The 19,770-nt window shown below is 44.4% G+C and overlaps 1 protein-coding gene across 1 annotated transcript; it reads left to right on the top strand.

Annotated features, from left to right (window-relative positions):
* The first annotated feature begins 6,831 nt into the window (after positions 1-6,831).
* Positions 6,832-7,604, top strand: LOC144256521 (class E basic helix-loop-helix protein 23-like). Its single transcript, XM_077801569.1, has one exon. The coding sequence runs from the start codon at positions 6,832-6,834 to the stop codon at positions 7,504-7,506; it is 675 nt and encodes a 224-aa protein (XP_077657695.1). The 3' UTR covers positions 7,507-7,604.
* The last annotated feature ends 12,166 nt before the right edge of the window (positions 7,605-19,770 follow it).

The following is a 19,770-nucleotide window of genomic DNA, read 5'->3' as shown; positions in this document are numbered from 1 at the left end:
GTCAGTGACCAGGGTGGTAAGAGGGGGGAAGCCTTGAGCCCCAGTACCAGAGTGTAACAAGCCTTCTTTCAGGCACTGCACTGCTGCTTCGGAGCCGATGGCCCACCATTCTGGCTGCTGTTGTTAGTGCTGTGTTCTACTTTTGGCTCCTTTGGTGCAAGGAGAGGAGAACAACATCAGCTACAGAGGGTCCAGGTGAGAAAAGTGGTCACTGGCTGGAGATTGCAGGGCCTGTCTTGGCTGTAATGTCCCTGAAGCCTCCCACTGCACAGAGCGCAGTGGAGGTGACCAGACTTCTGGAATGGAGGAGGATGGAGGTCTGTGTATTTGTGAAGTGATGGGAGCCATGTCTCCAGCTACTCCCCTTAGCCCTGCCAAACCCATGGTAGGGAATTCCCTTGAAGTTCTAGCTGCAGATCTTCTGGCTGCAGGGGCTGTGGCTTCTGCTCCTCTCTCAGGCTCCACAGGCTTGACCAGGGGTCTGTGTTGGGAATGGTGGGCTGATTAGTGTGGGCTAGATTATCACGGCCTCAGGGGGACACACATTAAAAACATCTGCAATCTGGGGGATCATAGCCTTGGGGGAACTCACAGTAAAAGCGTCTGTTTTAGTCAGTTTTTCCACAGCTGTGACCCAAAGACCTGACAAGAAGGAAAAGGAGGAAAAGTTTATCTGGAGCTCATGGTTTCAGATGTTTCAGTCCATAGATGGCTGACTCTGTTGCTCTGGGCCTGAGATGAGGCAGAACATAAGGGAAGAAGGGTGTGGAGAAGAAAAGAAGCTTAGGACACAGCCAACAGGAAGCAGAAAGAGCTTTCCCTTCACCAGGGACAAAAATATTCACCCCTAGGGACCTTCCTCCTCCACCCACACTCCACCTGCCCACAGTTACCACCCAGTTAATTCCTATCAGTGGATTAATGCAGTGATTATTTTAAGGCTCTTATGAGCCAGTCATTTCACCTCTGAATGTTCTAGTATTGTTTACCACATGATCTTTTTGGGGATCGCTCATATTTAAATCATAACAACATCTATGATCTGGGGCTGGGAGGCTTAGATACTGGAGTGGAACCCCACGAGAGGTGATGTCTCTGGACCCTTCCTGACTATGTCCTCTCCCCAAGACACTCCAGCCATCATGGAGAAACCAGGAAAAAGACCCATGAGGCCTGGAGTGCCAGAGCCCAGCCTGCACAGCCTTGGGGAGGCCTGTGTAGAGCAGGTGTGGGGGTCTTCAGTGCAGTTGGTCATCTTCTGTCCTCTGTCCAGGTCCTCTAGTCCCTCCTCAGGAGTTTCCCCTGATTGTGTCCTCTGGGTCACCTAGGATGTGCTCCCTTCTATTCCCATCACATGGCTCCTCCTCTTGGAGTGGCTTTGCAGGTGATAGGGAGAGTAGAAAAACAGTTGTCCTTGGCCATCTAGGGAGAGACACTAGCCCTCTGTGAGGCAGCTGCAGTTATTGTTTTTTTCCTGCTTCTGAGATTTTTCTTTCTAGTCCTTGGAGTCACAGTCCCTAGAGTTCAGTGTTTTGGGCCACTTGTTCTGTGCTCTGTGGGTTTCCCTTTCCACACTGAGCTATTTTCTTTTCTAGTATTTTTTTTTTAGTTGTAGATGGACCCAATATCTTTATTTATTTTTATGTGGTGCTGAGGATCAAACCCAGTGCCTGATGCATGCGAGGCAAGTGGTCTACCACTGAGCTACAACGTCACCCCCATCCTGAGCAATTTTCTTTTCTCAAGATGCTCACTGCTCTGTGAATTTGGTGTGAGGGATGGTCAGAATGATTCCTCTATAATTAAGTTGCTTGAGAGGACAGGAAAAGACAACAGGAAGTTCAGGTTTTAGCAGAGAGCCAAGGTGATGGGTGAACAGTGACAGGGTGGAGGGTGGACAGAAGCTCAAATCTTGTTTCTGCCCCTTCTGTATGGCTGGCATGGGGGCAGTGGGTGGTTTCTTGTCCTTAACCTGATTTCACTGTCTCTTGGGTTCTCAAGCCTGAGGAGACTGCCCCAGAGCATGGACCCAATGAAGGTGACTCCCCCAAAAGGGAAATAAGCTTTCTGCTTGCTCTTTCTCTCTACCTGGGCTTCTCCAGTAGGGCAAACAGAGGGAGTATTTGTGTGTATTTGTGTGTGTGTGTGTGTGTGTGTGTGTTTGTGGTGCTGGTGATTGAACCCAGGGCCTTGTGCATGCAAGGCAAGCACTCTACCAACTGAGCTATAACCCCAGCCCAGGGGGAGTATTCATGTTGATTTCCTGTAGGTAAAAATGATTGCCTGGAATGTCACTAGGGCATTGCCAGGGAAAAGAGTTCAGAAGGTTGGTTTCTCATTTCTGCATATTTCTGCTTGAAATGTTGGGTCTCTATAAGGATGTTTCCAGTTTCAGCTGCATGGATATGAATAATAGTTCTCTAGTGCTCATGTTATAGAAATCACATGAGTGTCCCATGTAGGACATCTGGATTGTGGCTGTGGCAGTCCCAGAGTGCAGAGTGGGCAGACAGCCTCGGGCTAAGGGTCTCAGGAAAGCCCCTAGTCTGCATTGGAAAGAAGACCCCTGTGGGCTGTGAGGACTGTGGCCTGGGTAAGTTCCTGCTAAGACTGGGGCAGGAAGACCAGGGCCACCTCAGAAAGCACTGGTTCTTGGGGAGGAGCTGAATTCCCAGAGATAGGTATAATAGGGGGCAGAAGGTGGGAAAAGTGCAGATTGAGATCCTGGGCAGGTGCAGAGGGTCAAAGATACTTAGTCTCCTATGCACTGGCTGCTCCAGGGTTAGGTGAACAACAAATCATTTGCCACATATGTTTTTCCATGGTAGGTGTGTCTGCTAGTACCCCTGGGCTTCCTGGTGGGCTCTCAGTTAGAGCTACTAGCTCAGGACTGGGAGGGAGTGATGCTGAGCTGCAGTGGGGCAGGCCCTGCTGGGTGAGCACCTGCCTCTGCAGGAGAGGAGGTCTGTGAACTAAGGGGGTGAAGTGCTGTGTGTGAGTGAGCCCCAGGCCCTGACCTGGCAGAATTAGGTGCTGCCCTCTCTGTGAGGCCCCTACTCTATCATGATTGGTTGGGCTTGAAAGGAGGGGGCACTGAGCTTCCCTCCCAGATTTTGTCCTCAAATACTGCAGCTCTTTCACCCTTTCCATGGTGGAAGCAGAGACAGGTGGTGCTGCTGATGGAGACCCAGAGGAGCCTATGAGGGCAGCAAAATGGGATGAGAGGGAGAAAAAACTCAGGGAATTTACTTTTCTCAGAGAAAGGCCCAATCAGAATTTTGAGGAACTGAGGAGAGAGAGGTCCTGAGGGAATAAAGAACAATATTGTGCAATCAATTGAACACTGTCTGGTTCCTTCTTCCCCACAGGTCGAGAGTCTGCACGTTCCTGGATCAGCAGCAGAGGGCACCAACTGACCACAGTGGACCAGGCGCAGGCCTATAATCCCAGAGACTGGGCAGACTGAGGCAGGAGGATTGCAGTTTAGTGAGGTCCTAAGCAACTTGCTGAGACTACATCTCAAAACAAAAATTAAAGGACTGGGCATGTAGCTCAGTAGTAAAGTGCTCTTGGTTCACACCCTAATTAAAAAAAAAAAAAAGTTACCACACTGGAACCTTGAAGCTGGGATTTCTGCTTCTGCTGTCAGTTCCTGGCTCTCCTGATGCATCAGGGAGCGTAGACTCTGCTGCCCTTGGCCAGGTCTGGACTCGGCTTCCTACCCTCCTCTGACTAGCACTTTCTCTCTTGGAGCCTTAGGTTCCTCTTCTCTACCATTTGGAAGGACATATTCATCAACTGTTGGGGTTGAAGGATTTAATACAGGGGAGCTGCTTGCAGCTCTGCCATACTACATATTGTATATATAAATTATTGTGAATGAATTTTATTTGTAAGTGTCCTTGTTTGCCTCCTCCCAAGAAGACTAAAATACTGGCTTTCCTTGACTGTGTAGGACCCCTCAATCCCCGTCTGACTATGCATTACTTCATGTCTTCATAATTTTATACCATAAAATTTTATATACATATATATCTTATGTGTATTTGTGTGTGTGTGTGTGTGTGTGTGTGTGTGTGTGTGTGTGATCTTTTTTATTTCATGTCTCTGGGAAGAGACAGTAAAAGAGTTAGGGAAAAGTACATGTTTGTCTCCATGTCTGACAGAGCATAAAAAAAAAAAAATCCACCCGATTCTCAAAGTTTTCTGTGACCAAAAGATTCACAACGAGAGGGGGCTGGAACTGAGGGGCAGGGCCACCTGGGGCCAATATTCAGAGCTGACTCAGTGGTTTCTTCTGCCTTGAAGAGCTGGAGCCCTCATGTGATGACTCAGAGTTGAAGGGTGTTTGGTCCTTAAAAATTCATGGTTGGTGGTCAAAGACCTGGCTACATGGTACAGAAAAATTACAGTGGAAACGAGCTTATTAAAGCAATGCCCCCAGGGACCTAGTTTCATTGAAAGCATTATTGTGCCCTGATGTGTGCAATAGAGCAGGACAGTGATCACAAGAACTCCCTTCCAGGTTTGTATGGTGTTGTGGTTTAGATATGAGGTGTCCTCCAAAGAGGTGAGATAGCGCAAGAAAGTTTAGAGGTTCAACAATTTGGTTATGAGAACCTCAACCTTAACCTAATCAGTATGTTAATTTACAGATAGGGATTAAATGAGTGGTAACTGTAGGCAAGTAGAGTGTGGGTGGAGGATAAAGGTCACTGGGAGCATGCCTTTGGGGTTTATATTTTGTCTCTCCTGAGTGAAACATTCTCTGTTTCCTGTTGCCAAGTCCTGAAGTCCTTTCCTCTGCCAGGATATTCTACCTCACCCTAGAGCCAGAGCTGCAGAGTCAGCCGAACAAGGACTTAACCTCTGAAACTCTGAGCCAAAAATAAACTTTTCCTCTTCTAAGTTGTTCTCATCAGGTCTGTTGGTCACAGCAGCAAAAAATCTGACTAAAACATAAGGTAAGCTGGGTGTGGTGCTGCTCACCTGTAATCCCAGTGGCTTGGGAAGCTGAGGTAGGAGGGTCACAAGTTCATGAGGGCCTCAGCAACTTCATGAGGCCCTAAGCAACTCAATGAGACCCTGTCTCTAAACAAAGTATAAAAAAGTTCTGGGATGTGGCTTGGTGGTTAAGTACCCCTGGGTTCAATCCCTGATACAAAAAAAAGTGATTGGAATCAATGAGTGGATACCCTGGTGTTCTTACTTGAGACAGCCAACTGAGTCCCTGATATAAGTAAACATTAGTAGGTACTGAAATGAAGAGATGGACTGCATCTAGGAATTTTTGCACGCAACCTGTTGGAACAAAATAATAACTGTTCTATTGGCTAAGAAAATAGAGACAGATGATAGATATCTATGTAACAGATTTTCTGGGATAAAAAATTAATCATAACTGAAAAATTCAGAAGGATGTTGGCAGCCCTAGTGTAGGGGGCTTTGCTTACCCAGCAGGAGATGCAAATGCTCAGAGTGCTTCAAAAGAACCAGAGCAAAAGATGCTGCACCAATTTGGACACGGAGTTATGTTTCTTCAACCAAGAGACACATTATCCAGTTCATATTGACCAAGGATGAGCAGAAAGCTATGCCCACCACAGGAATAGTTGGATAGGGGATTGCCACAGACAATAACACATTCCTTGTGTAAAAGGGGGTGGGGGTGATACATAGGCATGGAGGGTATCTCACATGCCACATGAATGGGATGAAAGGAGTGTCCCCACTAGAGAATGTTCTCTCTGTTCCTGGTGGCTCTGAAGAAGAGGAGTGGGGGAGGATGCTGGTGTTACTATGCAATTGTTCCAGAGACGGGAGACACTGGTGTGATGACCACTTCACATCAGCTTTCTTTTTTCCTATATGATCCTACACAAGAGAGTGTAAATATTAATATATTTCTCAGTGTTGGAGATTGAACTCAGTTTGTGTATGCTAAGCAAGCACTCTGTCTCTGAGCTACACACCAGTCCCTGTAAACCATTTTAAAACATTTGTGTGAGAATTTCTAAGAGCTTGAGGGAGTGTGCTGTGCCTTTACCCTGTCTGGCTAATTTGAATGAACAGTGATTGCAACTCTATCACCTGGTAGTGAAAAGGACCCATGTGTTCTGCACCTGTGAACGCTCAACCTCTGTGAATGAAAACAGTCTGATGAAGACACTTGCAATGCTAGAAGAGCAACCTATCATCTAGAGCAGCACAATGGCCTTTCACCTTTCTGCAGGTGAAAGCAGTCATATAAATGAAGACAAGGGAGAATAGCAGTTTTCAGTAAAGAAATGAATAAATGGTTACATAATGAGGTTAGAAATGTAAGATTAAAAAAACGATTGGCCACGTAAAAGCTAATAAAAAGGTGTTTTGAGTAATCAATTCACCATCACATAATGCCAGTTCAGTTATCTATGGGATCAACTGGTATAAAAGCTCCATCAAACATATTCTCGAGGGGCTGGGGATGTGGCTCAAGCGGTAGCGCGCTCGCCTGGCATGCGTGCGGCCCGGGGTTCGATCCTCAGCACCACATACAAACGAAGATGTTGTGTTCGCCGAGAACTAAGAAAAAAAAAATAAATGTTAAAATTCTCTCTCTCTCTCTCTGTCCCCCTCTCTCTCTCACTCTCTCTTTAAAAAAAAAAAAAAAAACATATTCTCGAGAGCCCGCCCCCGGGCCGGCCCGCGCGCCGCGGTGAGGAGGAGGAGGAGGAAGCGGCGGCGGGGCGGAGGCGGGCCGGAGAGGCCGGGCGCGAAGGCTCTGGAGCAGACGGACCGCCGGAGGGGCTCACGAGGCCGGGAACTAGCGGCGGCCGGCTCCGGCGGGCGATGGCCGAGCTCAAGTCGCTGTCAGGGGACGCATACCTGGCGCTGACCCACGGGTACGCGGCGGCCGCAGGCCTCGCCTACGGGGCGGTGAGGGGCCCCGAGGCGGCCCGCGGCTACGGCGCGCCTGGTCCGGCCGGCGACCTCCCCGCGGTGCCCGCTCCCCGCGCCCCCGCCGCAGTGGCCGAGAGCAGCGGCGAGCAGAGTGGCGATGAGGAAGACGCCTTCGAGCAGCGGCGGCGGCGGCGCGGGCCGGGGGTCGCGGCGGACGGGCGGCGGCGGCCCCGGGAGCAGCGCTCGCTGAGACTCAGCATCAACGCGCGCGAGCTGCGGCGCATGCACGACCTGAACGACGCTCTGGACGGGCTTCGCGCGGTCATCCCCTACGCGCACAGCCCGTCGGTGCGAAAGCTCTCCAAGATCGCCACGCTGCTGCTGGCCAAGAACTACATCCTCATGCAGGCGCAGGCCCTGGACGAGATGCGGCGCCTGGTGGCCTACCTCAACCAAAGCCAGGGCTTGGCCGCGCCCGTGGCCGCCGCGCCCCTGACACCCTTCGGCCAGGCTGCTGTCTACCCCTTCTCGGCGAGCGCCACGCTGGGGCCCTGCCCCGACAAGTGCGCCGCCTTCTCGGGATCGCCCTCAGCGCTCTGCAAACACTGTAATGAGAAGCCGTGAAGACCCGGGACCCCTTTCGCAGCGTCCTCCCGTTTACGTTGTCCCCTGAGTCATGTTGCCAGCACTGGAGATGCTTGACTGGACCCCAAGTGGAGAAGGCAGCCGGATCTCGCTCCCAGACCGTGGGCGCTGAACAGTTTGGGGCCGCGGAAAGCGCGAAGCCGGACCTGGCACCGAAATTCACGACTGGGACTCCTCAGCTCCTGCTGGGCACTCTCCCTGATCTTGGCCAGGGGTCATGGAGTCTAGGTACAGGCGGTGGCGGGTGACTAACCGCGGTCCCTTCGGCCACCGCCACTACCTTCCAAAAGAAGAACGTGGCAAAGTCACAGGGCCGCAGCGGGGCGGATATTGGTCCCACCCAGGACGGCGTCTTGCCTAGCGCCGGCCCAGGAGCGCAGGCTCCCAGCGTCGAGGGGTTTAGCCGGTGGGTAAGGCCTGCAGGGACATGGTCCCTCTGGGCGCGTTCCCAAGAACGCGCGTCTCAGCGCACCTCCCGCCTGTGCGGGTTCCAAGACTTCAGCCCTCCCCTAGCGAGTACCGTCGTGCGCTCTAAGACTCAACCACCGCGGTGTGCAAAGGAGCTGCGGCAGTGCGCAGAAGGACCTCGGGCAACTTTCCGGCCTTGTCCAAGTCTGAGTTAGTTGTATTATTTTCTTTCCTGCCAAGAGGCACAGGAAGAGGAGGCCTCTTTGAAGTCCGCGGATTCATCCCTGAACATGCCGGGACCCCTCAGCTACCGCTTTCTGCCCGCTGGGATGGAGACCTTGGTGACCCTCTGCCTAGGAGGACTGCTTGAAGGAGACAGGTCCTCACAGCCTGTGCGGTGCGGTCAGCGCAGGACCCCGATCTAGCCCCAGGACCAATAAAGTCCCCTCCCTACCAACTCTGGACCGTTTCGAGGGAGGAGGCCGGGCTATGGGTGAGTAATCTGTTAGGATTCGGGTGCCCCATGGCGGTAAGCAGTGGCGGGTCTGCCTCTCAGAGTTGGTACGAAGCTCAGAATTCTGCCACTCTCCTTGGTCCACTGGGCAGCGCACAGCCCACAGGGTAGCCCCGCACAGAACTGTCCCCGCTTGTTTGCACCAAACGGCTCCATCAATCGATTTCCCCTTGGCAATGCTGTGCTAGCCGGCAGAGTGCCTCCGTCCTGGGGAGCGCCTGTCCAAGGCGCTTAACTCTAATTAATATATTTTAAAAGGCCTTTTTGTATTTGCAAAATGAAGTGTGATTGAGTCGTATTCATGAAGACATATGCTAATACTGGTTCCTGCTAATTTCCATTTTTATTTTTTCAACATTCTTTCCCCTCAATAGTTCAATTTATGAGTTTTGCCCATCCAAAAAGCTTAGTGTTAGACTATTCCAGATCCCTTTGGTAAGTCAAGGCAGGAAGACTATGTTATTTACTTGTGGGGTCATTTGAAAGCCATCTGACATCAACTCTGTAAATTACTTCCATGTTGTAATTTAAAAGTCATGTGTTTCAGTTAAGACAGATGTGTGGTACATCGTGAATACCATCAGAATAAAGTATTTGAAATCAACTTATTTTACAAAAATAACATGATTAAATTTTAGCATCAAATTGAATAGTGTCCATCTGTGACTGAAATCATAATTTCAATTTTCAGATGTGTTAAGGGACAGCTGCTTCTAAGGCCCAAAAGTCTCTGAGGGGCTGAAACGGATCCACAGCACACTACTCCTTAGCTGATACATGAAATAAGAAAAGGGGAAGGAAAATCTTCCCCTGTTGGGTAAAATCGATTTTTTAAAAAGAATCGTTTCATTAGTTAAAAATTTTTTGGATAACAGCTTGAAATAAAAGTTCAAATTAAATTTAAAAACAAACAAACAAACAAACAAAAAACATATTCTCAAGGGAATGAGTGGAAAGATGTCATTTATCAGTCTCTTGTTCTTGAGCCAAAACCATGTGCCTACAAATTGTTGAAGTTTTATATCAGATGATTGCTCAATCATGGAACTTTGTCATTCTTTCTCCATCTCTCAGTCCCCAGCACCTGAGCCCTATTATTATATCACCGAATTCCTTGGTGGGAAGCAGAAACTGCCTCTACTCCTTGGAAGAGGAAAATTCCCACAGTCTTTCATGCAGCTGATCCTGGATGAGGTTTCAGTTTCCCCAGACACTCTGACTAGGATGTGGTGGTGACACAGACAAACTGGTGCTTGTGCAAAGGCTGCACGAATGGCAATAACAATGCACAGTTGTCAGGAGAGATAGTGGCAGGCCCGGTGTCCAGCAGCAGAAGCAGTGGTTGCTAAGTTTGTGCTGACCCATGCACTCGTGTAACCTTAAGTGTAATCCTGTGGCCCTCCCCATATGAAATTGTCTTTCAGTGTTATGCGTGCGTGTGTGCGCGCGCGCGCGCACACACACACACACACAATTTTGATTTGCATTTCCTTGAATGCAAACTTTATTTATTTAAAAATTTATTAGAGCAGTATAATTATACAATTAGTGGGATTCTTTATTGCATATTCATACATGTGCACAATATCATTTGGTCAATTTCATTCTCCAATACCTCCTCTTTCCCTCACATTCGTCCCTTTCCTCAACTTGTCTTTTTTCTAATTTAATGATGTTCCCCATCCCATTTTTTCTCCCTAATTTCCACATATGGGAGAAAATATTCGACCCTTGACTTTCTGAGTGTGGCATTTTTACTTAACATTCTTAAGTTGCATTCATTTCCTTGCAAGTGGCATTATTTTATTCTTCTTGGTGACTAAGTAAAACTTCACTCTGTATAGACCACACTTTGTTCATCCATTCATCTGATAATGGGCCCCTAGGTTGTTTCCATAATTTAGCTATTGTGAATTGGGCTGTAATAAACAGTGATATGCATGTGTCACTATAGTCTGCTGCCTTTATTTTATTTATCTTTTGATAAACAGTGAGGAGTGGCATAGCCAGGTATATGGTGGTTCATTCCTAGCCTTTTGAGGAATTTCCATGCTGATTTCCATAGTGATTTACAGTCCCAGCCACACAGTATAAGGGTCCTTCCCCCTCACATCCACACCAGTATTTATTACTTGTATTCTTTTTTTTTTAATATTTATTTTTTAGTTCTCAGCGGACACAACATCTTTGTTGGTATGTGGTGCTGAGGATCGAACCCGGGCCGCATGAATGCCAGGCGAGCGCGCTACATCCCCAGCCCTATTACTTGTATTCTTGATGACTACTATTCTTACTTGAGTAAGATGAAACCTCAGTATCATTTCAATTTGCATTTTGCACTTAGCAAAATCCCTGTAGCAAATGATGTTGGACCTTTTTTCCCCATATATTTGTTGGCCATTTGTTTTTCTTCTTTTGAGAAGTATCTACTTAGTTCATTTACCCATTTATTGATGAAGTTATTTGCTTTGTGGTTAAGTTTTTTGAAGTCTTTACATATACTGATGCTTATCTTGTTGAAATGATGTTTTGCCAAGGATCTATTTCTGTGGGTTTGTCTCTCTGGCTATGTTTCTGTTTTAATGCCAATACCATGCAGTTTTTGTTACTATAGCTCTGTAGTATCAGGAATTATGATACTTCCAGCATTTTTTTCTTAGATGAGCTTTGGGACTGTTTTTTCTAGTTCTGTGAATAATGTCATTGAATTTTGATGGGGACTGTGTTGACTCAGTAGGTTGCTTTTGGTAATATAGCCATTTCAACAATATTGATTCTGTGTATCTATGAACATGGGAAGGCTTTCCATCTTCTTACTGTCTTCTCAATTTTTGTCTTCATTGCTTTATAATTTTTCAATGTAGAGGTCCTTCATCTCCTTGGTTAGATTTATTCTAAGGTATTTAATATTTTTTTCCTGAGGTTACTGGGAGTAGAATTGTTTTGCTGATTTCTTTTTCAGTGAATTCATTATTGATGTATAGGAAAGCTATCAATTTTTGTATATTGATTTTGTATCCTGCTACTTAATTTGTTAACTACTCGAGAAGTCATATGGTAGAGCTTTTTGGATCTTCTAATGGTAGGATCATATCTTTTTGTAATTGATTTTATTTTTGTAAATACACAACAATGGAATGTATTATACATATAGAGCACAGTTTTTCATAACTTTGTATAAAGTATGTTCACGCCAATTTGTCTTTATACATGTACTTTTTTCACATTACAATTCTTATTACACACATATAACACAATTTTTCATATCTCTGTTTGATATAAAGTAGGTTGACACCAATTTGTTTCTTCACACATGTGCTTTGGATAATGATGTCCATCACATTCCACCATCCTTGCTAATCCCCTGCCTCCTCCCTTTCCCTCCCTCTGCTCTTCTCTATCTAGAATTCATCTATTCCTCCCATGTTCCCCCTCCCTACCCCATTATGAGTCAGCCTCTAAATATCAGAGAAAACATTCGCCATTTGTTTTCTTCGGATTGGCTTACTTCACTTATCATAATCTTCTCCAACACCATCCATTTACCTGCAAATACCATGATTTTATTCTCTTTTATTGCTGAGTAAAATTCCATTGTGTGAATGTGTCACATTTTTTTTTTATTCATTCATCCACTGAAGGGCATCTAGGTTGGCTCCAAATTTAGCTATTGTGAATTGTGCTGGTATAAAGATTGATGTGGCTGTGTCTCTGTAGTATGCTGTTTTTAAGTCCTTTGGATATAGTCCAAGGGAGAGGGATAGCTGGGTCAAATGGTGGTTCCATTCCCCGATTTCCAAGAAATCTCCATACTGCTTTTCTCTATTCTGTACCATTGGTCTACTAGTCTGTTTTGGTGCCAGTACCATGCTGTTCTTGTTACTATTGCTCTGTAGTATAGTTTAAGGTCTGGAATAGCATTGCCACCTGCTTAGCTCTTCCTGCTAAGGATTGATATAGCTATTCTGGGTCTCTTATTTTTCCAGATGAATTTCATGATTGCTTTTACTATTTCTATGAGGAATGCCATTGGGATTATTATAAGAATTGCATTAAATCTGTATAGTGCTTTTGGTAGTATGGTCATTTTGATAATATTAATTCTGCCTATACAACAGCAAGGTAGATCTTTCCATCTTCTAAGGTCTTTTCTGATTTCTCTCTCTAGGGTTCTGTAGTTTTCATTGTATAGATCTTTCACCTCTTTTGTTCAGCTGATTCCCAAGTATCTTTTTTTTTTTTTTTTTTAAGGTTATAGTGAATGGGGTAGTTTTCCGAATTTCCTTCTCCAAGGCTTTGTCACTGATATACAGAAATGCATTTGATTTATGGGTGTTGATCATATATCCTGCTCCGTTGCTGAATTCATTTACTAATTCTAGAAGTTTTCTGGTGGAGTTTTTTGGGTCTTCTCGGTATAGAGTCATATCGTCAGCAAATAGTGCTAATTTAAGTTCTTCTTTTCATATGCATATCCCTTTGATTTCTTTCATCTGTCTAATTGCTCTGGCCAGTGTTTCAAGAACTATGTTGAATAGAAGTGGTAAAAGAGGGCATACTTGTCTCGCTCCAGTTTTTAGAGGGAATGCCTTCAATTTTTCTCCATTTAGAATAATATTGGCCTGAGGCTTAGCATAGATAGCCTTTATGATGTTGAGATATGTTCCTTTTACACCTAATTTTTTTAGTGTTTTGAATATAAAGGGGTGCTCTATATGGTCACATATTTTAATGTATTGCTACTATGTATTGCTACCGATGAGTCAGATATTTTAATGGCTACCTAGATTTTTATTGCATAGATTTTCTTTGGGAGATGATGGGGATGTTCTTCATCTTCATTCCCTGGTGGTGATACAAGAATGTATGAGTACCCAAACTCAAGGAGCTGTACATTTCAAATACATGCATTTTACTGCATGTAAACTATGGTTTAGTAAAGTTGATCTAAGAAGGTAGGCACCCCCTTGAAATTTGTATTTTGGTTCTGTATAAAGAAAATAAAACAAACTTATGTTCTTAAGAGATAGACCCAGACAAATCTGGAGGTAAAGAGTTATGGGGGGCTGGGCCTGGTGGTGAACACCTGAACAATCCCAGCAGCTCAGAAGGCTGAGGCAGGAGAATCACAGGTTCGAAGCCAACATGAGCAACTTAGAGAGGCCCTAAGCAATTTAGTGAGACCGTGTCTTTAAATAAAAATATTAAAAAGGGCTTGGTGATGTGGCTCAGTTGTTAAATGCCCTGGGTTCAATCCCAAGTTAAAAAAACAAAAAAAATTATGGTGTTTGTAACTTATTGTCCAAAGGTGCAGCAATCTCATTAACAGCCATGTTTATTTGGGGGTGGGAGAGTGAGAACAGCTGTGACAAAGTGTTCACAACAGATGACCCTGGACTAAGGGTAAAAATAAAAGCTAGAAATAATAAATACATGTTTTCTTTCTATCTGACAATTAGCATATTCTTCCATTATGAACAGAATACCAAGGTAGTAGGAGCCTTACCTCCTACTTTGACCATTAAATTCACAGATGTTTGCATCTCTCATTGCAGTGTAGCAGGGAGCTCAACACATCCTTTATACTCTTTGGTACTCTTTAAACCTGTATCCATTTCTGATATTTAATGTGTCAAGAAACAAAATAATATATTTTAGAATTTTCAATCATTTATTATGTTTTAATTCATTTATTGCTTTTGGAGGGCATCATATCTTAAATCCAAACTCAAAGTTTATTGTGATTATTGATATCAGAATTAAATCCAGTTTTTAAAAAGATATTAGCTTAGCAACAGGGCTTGACACATAAAGAACTTTTGAAGATACTTGTTTTTGAAGTGCTAAGGATTAAGCCTAGGCTTCATACATGCTAGGCAAGCCTGTTACCATTTGGGTTACATCCCCAGCCCTCTACACTTGAGTAGGAAAAGTCTGCATGCTTTAAGTCTGCATGATCTTCAGCGATCCAGTAAAGTTTGGTGCCCAAAACTTCAAACCTCGCCTAACTGTGGTTTCAGTTTGTAGTCAGGAACTCAGCATTGGCGCCCAAGGTCAACTGATAGAAAGTTCCACATAATTTCTGGATTTGGGAGGTTTATTTTTTTTTTCTTTTGTTGTTGTTACTTGTTTTGGGAGGAGCTCAGCATTGAACCCAGGGTCTGGTTCAGGCTGTGCTGTGTTCTTAACCACCAAATAAATACATTTTAAATATGACATTTTAAAGAAAACATAATCATGGGAAAATAGAACTCTGTTAGCCTTCCTTATATTTCTTTTTGGATGGATCATACACACACACACACACACACACACACATACATATACATACATACACACATTTTAAAGAAACATAATCATGGGAAAATAGAACTCTGTTACCCTTCCTTATATTTCTTTTTGGATAGGCATATATATATATATATATATATATATATATATATATATACACACACACACACATAAACACACAGAGACGCACATACACACACACACACAGACGCACACACACACACACACACACACACACAGACGCGCGCACACACACACACACACACACACACACACACACACTGGGGATTAACCCAAGAGGCACTTTACCATGGAGTACATCCTCAACCCTTTTTAGTTTTTTATTTTGAGACAGGGTCTCATTAAGTTGCTTAAGGCCTCTCAAATTGCTGAGGCTGGCCTTGAACTTGGCAATCCTCCTGCCTCAACCTCCCAAATCATTGGGATTACAGGCTTGTGCCGTCACCACCAGCTGGTTTTCATTTTAAATATGATAAATGGAGGAGGGCTGTGGCCCTTCTGCAGTGGGGGTTGTGGGGTGTCCCTAAGGCTCAGGGTCTGCATCCTGTTCTGGAATCTTAATGGGGTTGATTTGGAAGCAGAGGCTTGATCCTGGGGGAAGGCAGGTAAGGGCGGGACCTGACAGCCCTCATCTCTGATCTCTTTCCCCTTCCTGCTGTCCTTGCTTTTTAAATCCTCCTCCCCTCCCCCACCTGTCTTCCTCTCCTCTCCTTTCTTCAGCATTTCAACCTTTCTCTCCAGGACCCTCTTTTCTTTACTCTCCCTGTTGCTTTTCATCTTGTTTTTTGAAAGCTGGTTGCCAAGACACGGGACTGCGTCCACCTGGGACAAGCCAAAAAAAAGAGACACAGGGCAGGGCTCCTCGCCAGGGTGCTGTGCGCGCTGAGGCGCTGTCTTTGCTCTTCCTGGGAAGGTTCAGTGAAAGTCGCTTCAGTCTTCCCTGGAGAGCACACTGTGGGGTCCGGATTAGGATCCTCACTGAAGGGTCCCAACATTGAGAGGATTTTCCTTGAAATTAGTCTTTGTTTTCCTTTGGATCTGGGGGTTTTCAATCAGCCCCGCCCTGAGGAGGGAATTCTGCTCCTGGCGGGAAACGGAGCCCTGGAAGTGATCTGATCCGAGAACCCAAAGGCGGCCCTGTGGGGGGAGGGGGTGGGAGGGCTCCTCAGCTTTTCAGATCCACCCACCACAATCCAGGGGGATGCTAGTTGAAGTGTGTGGGACTCCACATCCCGCTCAGGACTGCGGATATCCCCAGCCTCGGGGTCTGATTCTTGCAGCCCACAGACTCCCCTAACTGCCAAGCAGCCCCAGAACTGAAACCCAGATGCAGCTCGCCTCCCCCCACCCCCGCGCCCACAAGCGCCTTCACTCTGCTTTTATATCAACCAATAGTTTTGATTTTCTTTGGTCCAAGTCGGGGATGACGCGATCTTCAGCAATTCAGTAAAGTTTGGCGCCAAAAACTTCAAACCACGCTGAACAGTGGTTTCGGTTTGCATTCAGGAACTCAGCATTGGCGTCCAAGGTCAACTCAGAGAAAGCCCCTGGTATTCTTGTGAGTCCAGGAGTCCCAAGGGAGAGTGGAGGGGGAAAGGGTGTTTAATGACAAGGCAAACTTCAGCACAAGGAGCTTTCTGGTAAGTATGGTTATTACTATTATTATTGAGATGTAATTAATTTATCAGAAGTCAGACTTTGAAAGTGTGTAATCAGTGGTTTTAGTACAATCATGAGGTTGTGCCACCACCACTACTACCTTCTTTGGATTGTTTAAAGGATGTGGAGAGGTCTGATGGTTGGAAGGCAGAGGCAGGAGCAGTCCCCAGGGAGATTGCTTTGCAGTAATATCCTGTTGAGACAGGGTAAGGAGACAGGGCAGCCTGCTTTGACCTCAGCCTAGGAGAGATGTGACCAGAGAAATGGGGGAGAGGGTGATGCTAAACAGCAGGTTGTGGCACCTGTGGGCTTTGATGGGAGAGTAGAGGTATCCTATGTTAAAGTCAACAGATGCAGCTGCTGTGGCTTGGCTTGGAGCATTATGGTGACAATAGGAGATAGAGACAGTATTTAGGAAGAAGTCTTTGCAGGATTCTAGGATAAAGGTAGTTGAAAGTTGGTACCAAGGTAGTGACTGTTAAGCTGTAAAAAGGGAACTGCCTGGAGAAGCCAGAGGGTCTGGGGAAAGCATCAGTGAGAAGTGACCAAGGGTGGTGTTGCAGTTAATAGAAGTAGGGCAAGTGTGTCTGTGTGTGTGGTGAGGGGAGGTCTGTAGTGGTTGGAAAGGTGTAGAGTGCACTTATAGACCTGTCTGATATGAGGGTCAAATGGGCCAGAGATGCAGATGCCCTAAGGGAGTCTAGTTGGTGTTGGATTGGCCCATGGGGGACAGCCTGATGGGGCTCCTGAGTTGCCCTGGGAGAGCTAGGGCAGTTATGGCCAAAAGAAAGGAGACCTGCTGGATCTTGGAGTCAATGGCAGGAAAAGGAGCAGATTAGACTGGCTGAAATGTGTGAGGGTGTTTGGATCCTGAGAGATTTTAGTGTAGAAGTTGCTTCTGAGAGCAGAAGTGGCTGAAATCTCAAAGAGCTCATCTAATCTGGTTACTGGTGACATTGCCAGCAAGGCTGTACTTGAATGAGGGCAGTGTGCTGGGAAAGTATCAAGGCTTGGCTCTTCCATTAAGCATAGCCCCTCCCTCTCTGCTCCAGTTTGGTCTGTCCCCATTGCATGAGTGCTTATTGAGCAACACCCAATGACTGCTAAACTCCACCTGAACCTGAACTTTCAACTTGAATATGATGTGAGTACTTCTAAGCCATCTAAAATTTCTACCTGATACAGGGAGTAGGTAGGTTCATAGTCTTGGCATAAGAAGTCATGTCACAGAGTTTGAATGTTGGAAGTGTACTTTTGGTTATAAGTTAAAGAAACTCTAGCACAATTTAATACTTTTTCTTGTTTGTTTTTTATTTTGCTAGTAAGAAACCAGATTTAATGCCACTATTCTTCAATCAATGAGATTTCTGTTGATCTGTTTCTTAGCTGATTACTATCAATTGTACATGGATAGTTCTCATCAGAGCTGAGCATTTTCACTTGAAGCTAATCAGTTTTCACTTAAAATTAATAATACATGTGCATGTAAATTAAAACTAAACATAACCATTTGTAATCTAACATGGGATATTCAAACAAAAAACTAAGAAAGTAGCCACTAGAAAGGAGACATGGAAGAAAAAAATTAAATGGATAATATTTTTTTTAATCATTAAGACAACTGCTAGCAATGTATTCAGAACAACCAAAGTCAGAGAAAACATGTGAAATGTGAAAGTTTTTCTCTCCAGTTGAAATAAGTGTGTCTTAAAGAGAGAGAAAAGGGGAACAAAAAAACAAGCATGTTTTGTAATTTTGGAACACTGAAAATTATCGAACATGGAATTAGTAATTTATAAAACAATCACACCCCCGATTTTCTTTTGAGGGTTAGGGTTAGATTTCATCTCACTCCAGTAAGAATGGAAGCCATTATGAAGTCAAACAACAACAAGTGTTGGCGAGGATGTGGGGGAAAAAGGTACACTCATACATTGCTGGTGGAACTGCAAATTGGTGCAGCCAATTTGGAAAGTAGTATGGAGATTCCTTGGAAAGCTGGGAATGGAACCACCATTTGACCTAGCTATTCCCCTTCTCGGACTATACCCAAAAGACCTAAAAAGAGCATACTACAGGGACACAGCTACATCAATGTTTATGGCAGACTATGGAACAAACTTAGATGCCCTTCAATAGATGAATGGATTAAAAAAAATGTGGCATTTATACACAATGGAATATTACTCAGCACTAAAAAATAACAAGATCATGGCATTTGAAGGGAAATGGATGGCATTAGAGCAGATTATGCTAAGTGAAGTTAGCCAATACCAAAAAAACAAATGGCGAATGTCTTCTCTAAAATAAGGGCTGGGGTGACTCAAAATGGGATAGGGAGGAAGAGCATGAGAAGAAGATTACCACTAAATAGGGAAGAGAGGTGGGAGGGAAAGAGAGGGAGAAGGGGAATTGCATGGAGGATGGAAGGAGACCCTCATTGTTATACAAAATACATGTATGATGATGTGTGGGGGGGAAAAAGAAGTGTGTCACATTAGATTGGGTAGAGAGAAGTGATGGGAGGGGAGGGGACGGGAAGGGGGATAGGAAGGGCAGCAGAATAAAATAGACACTAATATTGCTGTATTATATGTGATTGTATAACCAATGTGATTCTGCAACCTGTACACTCAGAAAAATGAGAAATTATACCCCATTTGATTCAAATGTATGATATGTCAAAATTATTGTACTGTCATGTGTAACTAATAAAAAAATGAAACAAGGGCATGAAACAGACTTCAAACTCATGCTAACTCATACTAACAGTATTGTGTTTTTACTGAAAAATACTATTAGAGATAAAATTAAGTTAAATTTCAGGTACTTTCCATTTAATGTGGGCAAAATTACAATGTTTACATTGTAATAAAACTAGCAATTTATTTTCACTTATAAAGTATTTTAGGAAAAGTTTACAGTCTTCAGTACTCAAAATTAATTAGGAATTTTAATTTTTAATCAATTAATTTTTCATACCTAAGAATTATGATGGCAATGTAAAATAAAAGTTTAATGCTGCTGAAATAACACTCAAATAGATTCAAATTTTAAATGTATGAAAATACCCAATCTTTAAAATTTTGATAATTTCTTTTATCAATGTAAAATATTTAAATACCCACAAGAGAAATTTTATATCAGAAAAAAAAATTCACATGATATACTCATGACACTCAAGAATTAAAATCAAGAAAGTGGTAGTCACCCTAATATAGAATTTATTTCTTTTTGTCACCTCCATTCCTTATATATAATTGTAATTTCACATCATCTGCATAGAAATATTTATCACAATCTGAAAGGTAGAAAATAATTTTTTTTTGCCTTCTAGAGCTCAAGTAAAT

This window comes from Urocitellus parryii, chromosome 8 (genome assembly GCF_045843805.1).
Source record: "Urocitellus parryii isolate mUroPar1 chromosome 8, mUroPar1.hap1, whole genome shotgun sequence".
NCBI classification, from domain to species: Eukaryota; Metazoa; Chordata; class Mammalia; order Rodentia; family Sciuridae; genus Urocitellus; species Urocitellus parryii.
The sequence above is the reverse complement of the archived record's forward strand: the minus strand, read 5'-3'. Positions and strand labels throughout refer to the sequence as shown.